The sequence below is a fragment of the Ranitomeya variabilis genome, chromosome 2, assembly GCF_051348905.1.
Source record: "Ranitomeya variabilis isolate aRanVar5 chromosome 2, aRanVar5.hap1, whole genome shotgun sequence".
NCBI lineage: Eukaryota > Metazoa > Chordata > Amphibia > Anura > Dendrobatidae > Ranitomeya > Ranitomeya variabilis.
In genome coordinates, this window is record NC_135233.1 from 349,219,903 (window position 1) to 349,231,033 (window position 11,131).

Consider the following 11,131-nt stretch of genomic DNA (forward strand, 5'->3'; position numbering starts at 1 on the left):
CGATCACTGGGGTCTGACAGGAGGAGCTTCCGCGCACGTGAAACTTTTCAGCCAACTGTAACTTGTGACAGCTCATTTTGGAATGAAATATGTAAATAGTGAGATGGAGGTGACGTCATCACTGCTGTACATTGGGATTACTGGATTACATCCCATAATACCATTAGTGGGTAAAGTCCGGGATTACATAGACAATAAAGGCGCAGCAGCCAATATTCGGGATTAGGATTGTACAGGGGCATAAGGGGTTAACGTTAACCCCCGGCCGCCCGGCGCCCAATTGACACCGCGCGGGATCTGCATGTCCCAACATGTCGATGTTATGGTGGGCGTGGTCTGAGCGCTGAGTGGCGGCCCGGGTGATGGGCGTGGCCTCCTGGTCTCCGCTCTAAGCGGGCGTGGTTTGTCCAAGTTGGCTGCTGGCTGCTCCAGTTATGCTGTTAGTGGAAGTGTGTGAGTCGTGTGTGCGCGCAACCCTCCGTGCGACCTGCGGGAGAGCGCCGTGCTGCCCCGCGCCTCACCGTGCTCCCGGCTGTGCTGCGGACTGTGCTTTCTATGGGAGCAGCGGACGGAGACTACTGCACGAAGCCCATGTCACAGCTCTGAGCCGGGTGAGTGCCGCTTATCTGCTCCCCCGGAATGTGTTTGCTGGCGGCACCCGAGCGGGTCTGCACCCCGGGAGCAGTGCACAGCCCGAGGCACAGCAAGATGCAATGCCGGGCGCTACGGATATGTGCGCAGCTCTTACCTTCCTGCACCGGAGATTTCATTACCTTGCTGCCCCCCACTTGGGCTCCCCTGCCTCACCTTGCTGTCCCCCACTTGTGCTCCCCTGCCTCACCTTGTTTCCCCTTACTTGTGCTCCCCTGCCTCACCTTGCTGTCCCCCACTTGTGCTCCCCTGCCTCACCTTGCTGTCCCCCACTTGTGCTCCCCTGCCTCACCTTGTTTCCCCTTACTTGTGCTCCCCTGCCTCACCTTGCTGTCCCCCTCACTTGTGCTCCCCTGCCTCACCTTGTTTCCCCTTACTTGTGCTCCCCTGCCTCACCTTGTTTCCCCTTACTTGTGCTCCCCTGCCTCACCTTGCTGTCCCCCACTTGTGCTCCCCTGCCTCACCTTGCTGTCCCCCACTTGTGCTCCCCTGCCTCACCTTGCTGTCCCCCACTTGTGCTCCCCTGCCTCACCTTGCTGTCCCCCACTTGTGCTCCCCTGCCTCACCTTGCTGTCCCCCACTTGTGCTCCCCTGCCTCACCTTGCTGTCCCCCACTTGTGCTCCCCTGCCTCACCTTGCTGTCCCCCACTTGTGCTCCCCTGCCTCACCTTGCTGTCCCCCACTTGTGCTCCCCTGCCTCACCTTGCTGTCCCCCACTTGTGCTCCCCTGCCTCACCTTGCTGTCCCCCACTTGTGCTCCCCTGCCTCACCTTGCTGTCCCCCACTTGTGCTCCCCTGCCTCACCTTGCTGTCCCCCACTTGTGCTCCCCTGCCTCACCTTGCTGTCCCCCACTTGTGCTCCCCTGCCTCACCTTGCTGTCCCCCACTTGTGCTCCCCTGCCTCACCTTGCTGTCCCCCACTTGTGCTCCCCTGCCTCACCTTGCTGTCCCCCACTTGTGCTCCCCTGCCTCACCTTGCTGTCCCCCACTTGTGCTCCCCTGCCTCACCTTGCTGTCCCCCACTTGTGCTCCCCTGCCTCACCTTGCTGTCCCCCACTTGTGCTCCCCTGCCTCACCTTGCTGTCCCCCACTTGTGCTCCCCTGCCTCACCTTGCTGTCCCCCACTTGTGCTCCCCTGCCTCACCTTGCTGTCCCCCACTTGTGCTCCCCTGCCTCACCTTGCTGTCCCCCACTTGTGCTCCCCTGCCTCACCTTGCTGTCCCCCACTTGTGCTCCCCTGCCTCACCTTGCTGTCCCCCACTTGTGCTCCCCTGCCTCACCTTGCTGTCCCCCACTTGTGCTCCCCTGCCTCACCTTGCTGTCCCCCACTTGTGCTCCCCTGCCTCACCTTGCTGTCCCCCACTTGTGCTCCCCTGCCTCACCTTGCTGTCCCCCACTTGTGCTCCCCTGCCTCACCTTGCTGTCCCCCACTTGTGCTCCCCTGCCTCACCTTGCTGTCCCCCACTTGTGCTCCCCTGCCTCACCTTGCTGTCCCCCACTTGTGCTCCCCTGCCTCACCTTGCTGTCCCCCACTTGTGCTCCCCTGCCTCACCTTGCTGTCCCCCACTTGTGCTCCCCTGCCTCACCTTGCTGTCCCCCACTTGTGCTCCCCTGCCTCACCTTGCTGTCCCCCACTTGTGCTCCCCTGCCTCACCTTGCTGTCCCCCACTTGTGCTCCCCTGCCTCACCTTGCTGTCCCCCACTTGTGCTCCCCTGCCTCACCTTGCTGTCCCCCACTTGTGCTCCCCTGCCTCACCTTGCTGTCCCCCACTTGTGCTCCCCTGCCTCACCTTGCTGTCCCCCACTTGTGCTCCCCTGCCTCACCTTGCTGTCCCCCACTTGTGCTCCCCTGCCTCACCTTGCTGTCCCCCTCACTTGGGCTCCCCTGCCTCACCTTGCTGTTCCTCTCACTTGGGCTCACCTTGCTCCCCCCCCCCCCCCAACTTGGGCTCCCCTGCATCACCCTGCTGCTCCCACAAGATTGTGTTGCTGGACCCCATTTTACCTTGTGAAGTTTCTTCACACCTTGTTGAACCCTTTCTGCATTTCCTATTGCACCCATAATATTTCTACACCTTGTTACTGAACCCTTAGATTTGATATCCCACCCATCAGATCTCTGTATTGTCGCACCCCAAAGATTTCTATATTGCCTCTCTGCACCCCCGGGGTCTCTGTATTGCCTCGCTGCACCCCCGGGGTCTCTGTATTGCCTCGCTGCACCCCCGGGGTCTCTGTATTGCCTCGCTGCACCCCCGGGGTCTCTGTATTGCCTCGCTGCACCCCCGGGGTCTCTGTATTGCCTCGCTGCACCCCCGGGGTCTCTGTATTGCCTCGCTGCACCCCCGGCGTCTCTGTATTGCCTCGCTGCACCCCCGGCGTCTCTGTATTGCCTCGCTGCACCCCCGGCGTCTCTGTATTGCCTCGCTGCACCCCCGGGGTCTCTGTATTGCCTCGCTGCACCCCCGGGGTCTCTGTATTGCCTCGCTGCACCCCCGGGGTCTCTGTATTGCCTCGCTGCACCCCCGGGGTCTCTGTATTGCCTCGCTGCACCCCCGGGGTCTCTGTATTGCCTCGCTGCACCCCCGGGGTCTCTGTATTGCCTCGCTGCACCCCCGGGGTCTCTGTATTGCCTCGCTGCACCCCCGGGGTCTCTGTATTGCCTCGCTGCACCCCCGGGGTCTCTGTATTGCCTCGCTGCACCCCCGGGGTCTCTGTATTGCCTCGCTGCACCCCCGGGGTCTCTGTATTGCCTCGCTGCACCCCCGGGGTCTCTGTATTGCCTCGCTGCACCCCCGGGGTCTCTGTATTGCCTCGCTGCACCCCCGGGGTCTCTGTATTGCCTCGCTGCACCCCCGGGGTCTCTGTATTGCCTCGCTGCACCCTTGGGGACCTGTGTTGTCGCCTTCAGGATTATTGGGCTCTCTGCACCTTGTGGATCTGTCTGTCGGCTAACTCTTAGACTTTATCATTGTTCTGGGGTGTTCCTGGCTGTGATTTTTGGGGTGAATTTGGTTTTGCTTGCACAAGGTGGGGTGATGTGTGTGGTGAGGGGCTACAGAGTGTTTATATTACTGGGGGTTATTCAGTGTTTATTATTGCTGTATTGGATATGATATATATATATATATATTTGTGCTGTGGTCCGCAGCCTCTGCCCTGACATGTTCAGAAGGGGGTTTCCTGCTCTCTTGACTTTGAACTTGTCTGGTTCCTCCTGCCGGTCTTGCAATGATCCACCCTCACCTTCCAAAAAATAGTGTATGGGCGGCCCTGCTCCCTATTGTTTGCACTGCAGATAGAGCGGATTTCTCTGTCCGTCCGATAATGCCAGGTATATAGATGATCTGCACGGTGTGAGCCATCCCATATAGCGAGCACACGTGGAGCAGATACCGGCAGCAACCGGCTATAATCTGAGATTCTCCTCTGTGATAATGACCGATATAAGAAAAATAAAAGGGGAATCATAGGGCGAGAGGAATGCATGTAACAGCTGGATGTCACACTCCAGAGATCAGAATGTCCAGCGCTCGAAATCAGACCGTTGTGGAATGTTGTGCAGACTCGATGTGCGATATCACATTGCAAGGTGGTCATCTCGTGTATATAGGGACCCTGGTATATATTCCTCCCCTCCCCCGGTCTATACATTACAGAGGAAAACAAGTGCATTGTCCTCTCTCTCCAGGGTACCGGTCACCTGTTTTGTTATTGTTGTCAGGTTACTGGGAGAGAAGCCTGGGATTGTTTTTGTTAAAGCCCTCGTCTCGTCCGACACACGCTGGGTCATATAAGGATTTTTACACACCAGTCTGTAAGATTTGTTTACAAACAGTGAGGGTAAGAAGGTGGCAGCAGCGCCCTCTACTGGTCACTATGGTGCCTTGCAACATCGTGGCACAGTGGCGAACGCTGCACCTCGCAACGACTGGGATTGCAGCGCTGGTGGAATTCGCTCTCGATCACAATGGGGGAAAAAATCCTAAAATTTCCCCTAAATATGTTACGTCAGATTACATCTCTTTAGCCAGTACAAGTCAGTTCTAAAAAAAAATTTATTGTTGTGTTTTGTTTTTTTTCATTGTATCAGATTACAATTTTCAAAATGGCGAGACCACTTCATGATGGGAGTACCTCCGAACCCGTGGGAAAAATCCAATCCGAAGCCAGCCGTACTTTCCCCCCTGACGTCAGTGCCTGCGAAGCTTCTTCTTCTACCATCTGTGAACAGAACTTGCCAGTGAGCCATCCCACTGCCCCCGCCGCCTCCTGCACCTTAGCGTCCGCGTGCCAGCGACGCCCTTCTCCCAGTGAAAACCACTGCCAGGACAGACTTGAAATGGTTAACAGTTGTGACCTCGAACCTTCCTCGACCACTTGTGAACGGAGGCATTGCCCTTGCCCAGAATCCTTCAGCACTGGCGAGACCACTTCTTACGGTAGGTTGTGAAAATCCGAATTCTTCTTCTAAAATCGGTAGCATCGCACTATTACGTATGTAACAGCTGAATCTGAGGACTCTGGCGGGATAAGTCTCTGATAATTTAGTAGGTTTACATTCAGGGGTGCGGCACATGCCCCAAGTTCTGAGACGATGCCAGCAAGACTTGTTAGGAGAGATTGCGAGCTCTGGGGACCCGCAAATGGGTGAGACCTTTAAATGGCCACCTATTTGCATAGTTGCTTGCCATCTCACATGATATAGTAATGTGTTGTGTGTTTGTCACTGACCAATTAGTGGTCTTCCACTCGCTTTCATACTTGCTCAGTAACCATTCTGTCCTTTTGGGTGTCGCAGTAGTGACCTTGGGTCTCTTTGGGAACGTTTTGGGAAACCTTCTCACCATACAAGTTCACCCTTTCACTCCGGTTTACCAAATCGTTTTTGTTGCACATGTTCCTTTTTTTCTTCCTGTTTACGAAGCTGCACGTCTGGCCACGTGCCAGTTCTCCTGAGACCAGTCATGACACCCTGGCAGGAGTCCAGCGTGTCTGGAAGTGTTGGCTTCATGGTTACGCTGGCAGTGTCATGTGCTGGAATGATATATACTATATTATTTGAACTCGCCCGACTCCACCATCCCCAGCCTGTCTGAGCGTTGATAACAACAGGGGGGGGTGTTATATATATGTTGCATCAGTGGTGACGGCCATATGACTGAGCGTCTGGATTTTCCCTCTATGAATTGAGTGGTCGATGTATGAAGACATATGGCGTAACTTCTGAGGTCATTCCCCTACATTGGGGGGGGGGGGGGGGGGGGGCAGAACTCTGACATTGCATGCAAGATAGATGACATTTGGTCTTCAAAGAGGTGAAACTCTTTAATTTTGCCAAAAAACAACCACCGCTGTGATCTGTATCCATAACTAAGACTCCGATTCTCCATGCCAGGTCTCAGGCATACGGCCCATGAACACTCCCGGCTGGGGATGGACACAGATGTTTCTAATCAGAATGACGCCCAAGGAGATCGCCCCTTGGCAGGAGACATACCCGTAGAACGGGAGATTGCTCTACGCCTGCGCAGGATTGGGGACCAAATGAATGAGCGGTATCTGCAAAGGGTAAGTTTTGATGCGATTTTACCCCCTCTGTGCCAGCGTACCCTCATTGACGTATCTGATTTATTGCTGGTTTACCAGTATTATGTGTGTGGCAGTTTATGCAATCACTTAATGTGGACACTGCAGGGTTAATATCTCACCATTGGGGTGCAATAATCAGAGTTGCAGCCATACCCCGTAATTCCTGCATTGTGATCCCCCCCCCCCCCCTGCACGAGCAGCACGCTGTGTCTTCCCTTTGTGCTGCAGATTCGCTGTGTGCTCGGCTCTGCCCGCTCTTCCTCCTTTTTATACGTGTTGCTATATTTAACCCATGACTCAGACGCCTGCCGGGATCCTGGCTCCTCCCTGCGCTGCCACCATCTGTCTTATTTATCTCCTCCCGCAATGACTAAACCTCCTAATCCACATGCTCAGGACCTGATTGAGCCTTGCCAGAAGGGGTTAAGTTGCTGGCGCTGCTTTGGTGCAGCCTTCGCCCTGAGATCGGCGATAAACTAGTAAATTGTAACAGAGAAATTAGCGCACGTAAAAACAGATGAAGAAGCGTCTGAGCTGTTCCAGCATATTTTGGGTTAACTATAAAAAAATAAATAAATAATCTATTTTTTTTTTTCTTCTTTGGCGCATCGGACACTTATTTATTTTCTACCAGTTGGTCTGATAAAACCAAACCCCCCTCCCCCCCCCCCCCCCCCCCAAAAAAAAAAAGAAAGATTTCTTAAAGGGCATATCCACAACCAAATTAATATGGCTGGAACAATTGAGCATTGACCATGGTTAAAGTTTTTAGTGTACTCCATTATTAACTGCAAGAAGAGAATGATATAAATCTCTCAAATCTACAGATCCCCTTTGCTGTGGATCGAAGGGGAAATTGAGTAACTGCACCCTCTGGTGTCCATATGTAATAATTGCAATACTGTAATATCAATGTCCCTGTAAATGAGTTGTAAAGCTTGTCATGGGGCTTGTTCACACTTGGCGTTTTTGAGGTGTTTTTTTTTTTTTTCTTCAAAATGCAGTTGATTACAGTAACTGGAAAATGAATGAAATTTCTAAAATCTCCTTCACATGGTCAGTTTTTTTTTACCTGTGGAAACGGCGTATTAAAAAAAAAAAAATGCATGTCAGTTCTTTCAACATTATTACCTTTTTTTTTTTTTTCTCCATTAAGATGAAAAACGCATGTACCGGTAATTTCCACTACACTTTTTTTTTGCCCTAGAATTTTATGAAGGGAAAAAAAAACCATCAAAACGTTACATGTGAACATACTCATACACAATATTAAATTTTGATGGCTGACATTTAATATGGCTTTTTTTTTTTTTTTTTTTTTCTCCCCAGAGGCAGAATGGACAGCGGCATTGGTGGGATCCTCTGCGCTGGCATCTCACTCAGATCATCTCCGAGATTGTGGCTGCCTTGTACAATCCACTTGTAGACATTTTACCGCAGAACTAAGGCATCTTGTGCCATGTGGACTACTGGTACAAAGAATGCGGCATTTTTCGGATGCCTACTTTCAATCCCATGCTGATTTGACTTCTGCAGGTCGGAAGTCACGAGACGTGGAGAGTCTTCGGACAGCGCTATGCCGGAGTCCATTGGGCGTTAAGACAATGATTTAGAAGTGTCTCGGAGTCCAAGACTCTTCCATCAGATATGGGCTTTGACCTGCGCGAGGCGTCGCCGGCGTCCATAAAGACATGGCGGATATGGTGAATGCCTTATCTTCCTACTGAGCTCACTGTCAGACTTTTCGTATGGAAATCAAGTGGGTTTTTGTTCAGTAAAGACATTGATAAGATGGCTGTCACAAATGGGGATTATTGGGAATGTGATTTAAGTGGTGGTGTTGAAGTGAAGGCGTTCTGAAGAGTTTCGGTTGAAACAAAACTATGGCACATTCTTCAAAAAAAAAAAAAATTGAACTTTTTTTTTTTTTTACTGAGTACATGGAAAACTTTGTAGCCAGGGGTGACTCCAGTCTGGTCACTCCTCCTCCTAATGCACTCCTGTCTCTGGCTGGAAAGGGTAATTTCTCTGAGCCATACTAAACTGCCCTTGTAGCCAAATTGTGGAAATCTAGACAAGCCATACAGAAATCTTGCTGGCCTCCTTTTTTGCATGCTTTGATCGGCCCAAGAATCCTACCTTCATATACATAGAGCTCAGCATGTCGCCACTCTGTACTAACCTACGTCCTGATAGCACTTAAAGAAAAAATAAACTTTTTTTTTCCACCCAGTCCAATGCTTGACATTTAGTCCCTGCAAAACTTTCATATTAATTTTTTTTTTTTTTTTTTAAATCTTTCTACAACTGTTTTCTTTTTTTTTTTTTTTTTTTTTTTTATTTGCTAATCATGGAAGAAGGAAAAAACAATTACTTCCAGGAAAAAATAAAAATTTAAGATCCATTTATTTTTTTATTTTTTATTTATTTATTTTTTTCCTGACCCAAAGGGAAAACTTTAGATCTCAAAAGAAATGAAAATTTTGAGTTTTTTTTTTTTTTTTGTCCGTCCAACCCCTCTTGCTCCCAACCCTTCTTGCTCCCAACCCTTATCACCACTTTCTCCTCTCGTCTTACTTAAAGGGAACCTTTCACTTGCCGTATGTAATGTGACGCTCCTATTGCATATGGTGGATGCCCTGTCTGCTAGTGGAGCGGATCATGATCAGTTCATGCTGCTTTCTCGCGTTATTGTGCACATTTCTTTATACGATTTGGAGGTGGGCATTAAAGTCCATGTATCGTGTCTGCTAATGACCACTTGTGCACTATACATTTCTCTTACAGGGATTATACCCCAGGCATCTTTTAATATCGTTTTTCTGAGTCTCGCATATCAAAATTCAATGTTACCCATGGCAACAAGTCCTAAAACTAGACTTCACTGCGCTGGACTAACTAAAACCCAAGTTCTGAATGGTTGCTATGAGCAACAAGGCTCCTGTTTACTGGCCAGCTGTGGTAAAAATGGACTTGAGGTGTCCCTAAGGGTCTTAATAGGTTACTGGCATTTTTCAATCAGAAAGGAACCCTTAATACCCTGTGTCCTACATTACATGGATTAATTCCTGATCGGGCCTTGCTTTTGGTTCAGCATCTGAAGCCTTGACTAAAGTTGTTTGTTACCCATAGCAACCATTTGTTTTGTTCCCTAGTGCAGACTTGAAAATGAGTACTAAGATTTGATTGGTCTATAGACCACCTTTTTTATATATTTTCGGCCATGTTGAATTGAATCACTTTTGTCAAATATCTGGAATCTGGCTGACATGGCTTTTTTTTGTCATGTCGGCCTTATCAGTCTCCATATTGGTGCTATACTCATGACCTTTTGTATGACCACTCAGTCTGTTTTTCTGCATAGGGATTGATGAACCTCTAGTAAGGGATATACAGATGTCCATGCCCTTATAAAATTTGCACTCCCTGACTACTTCTAATTGACTCTTGGAAATAATTTGACAACGTGGTTGTCACCCTGTGGACCTGTTTAAATACATATAGGGATTTAACCGAAGGGCTAATCAATCCAGATCTATAGGGCCTTGACGGAGGCGATCTTCTTTCTGCAGTCACAATGTTTAATTTCCCACTCTTCACAGCAATACCTCCCCCCCCCCCCCCCCCCCCCAGATTCATTGCAGTCTCGCTGTGCGTGATTCTGGTGCCCCCTGTAGGCTAATGCCGAGTTCAGGTTCCATATTTCATTCCATGTACCGGTGACAGATTTTAATAAAATTTATTCTAAAGAGAATCAATTTAAAAGGTTTAAGATATTGAAATTTTATTTTTATTTGTACAGTTTATGAAATGTTCTCTATATTTTTGTTTACAGCAGAGATGCTGAGAGAAATGGAGACAAGTATATTTATTTCTGGGTAGTCCACATACTGCATAATCTGTACAATAATCTGTCATATTTCACAACAGTTCTTATTTTCCACTAATCCAAAATAATAAAGGCCGTATCTGTCCACCATCAGGGCAGAATGCGGGGGACTTCTCACTCCAGGCTGTTATATATGTAAATACTGTACATCTGTGAAACAAACATCCTTTTTTTTTTTTTTTTCCTCTTTTTGTTCTGTACATTTTGTGATTGAGTTCTTTTTGTACATGGATTTTGTATTTCTTTTCAATAAAATTTGGATCTGAATTATATTTGTTGGCTCTCGGCTCATTCTTGACACTTGCAGTTGCAGCCAATGGCTGATTCCCAGCTCTTAGGGGGGGACTACAAGTCCAAGTATCGTCAAAGGAAACAGCACAAGGTTTTTCTCCATCACTCCAGTAGTCCATGACTGTAGTCTACATTGTGCTGTAGATAATTAAAGCAGGTGTCCCGTCTAAAATTACAAGTGTGCAGCCACTCTTAACTGCAGATTTGTGAATCCTCACACTGCGCGTGTGTGGATTCTGCAGGAATGGCGGTATTATGACCGCAAGCATGCGATATACATACTCCTGGCCACAATCCAACTAGACTTTAATCATCTAGTCTGATTGTGGCCGGGTGTATGCATAGCATATACTTCATATACTTGGGGGTCACATGCCCGGCACCGACACCAGAGAATCCTCACAGCGTGCCTGATGTGAGGATTCACAAGATTGCAGTCACACAGGGTGAGTGCAGACTTGGAGTTATAGACCGGACAACCCCTTTAACAATACAAATCCAATGATTGCTGATTAGACTTTAGTTAATACTTATGGTTTATGATGGGCTTGGACTGCGAATATAAGAACTGTGAACAAAGGCCACAGCAGCAAGGCGAAGATCCCCCCATATCCTTATGTTACCCATGCTCACTACATATAGTGGTGTGACGGGGTGCTGCGCCACAGTCCACAGCAAATACTCAAGTTTCTAGCTGTAACTTTCTAA

The 11,131-nt window shown here is 49.3% G+C and overlaps 1 protein-coding gene across 1 annotated transcript; it reads left to right on the plus strand.

Moving 5' to 3' along the window:
- Positions 1–313: 313 nt before the first annotated feature.
- Positions 314–10,404, plus strand: LOC143805821 (uncharacterized). Its single transcript, XM_077285513.1, has 4 exons — positions 314–611; positions 4,745–5,093; positions 6,050–6,222; positions 7,573–10,404. The coding sequence occupies exons 1-4, from the start codon at positions 435–437 to the stop codon at positions 7,687–7,689; spliced, it is 816 nt and encodes a 271-aa protein (XP_077141628.1). The 5' UTR covers positions 314–434; the 3' UTR covers positions 7,690–10,404.
- Positions 10,405–11,131: the final 727 nt, after the last annotated feature.

Coding starts and splice junctions, on each gene's coding strand:
- LOC143805821 (XM_077285513.1), top strand. CDS start 435: ATGCTGTTAGTGGAAGTGTGTGAGTCGTGTGTGCGCGCAACCCTCCGT. Junction 612..4,744: donor ATGTCACAGCTCTGAGCCGG/GTGAGTGCCGCT, acceptor TCATTGTATCAG/ATTACAATTTTCAAAATGGC. Junction 5,094..6,049: donor TGGCGAGACCACTTCTTACG/GTAGGTTGTGAA, acceptor TCTCCATGCCAG/GTCTCAGGCATACGGCCCAT.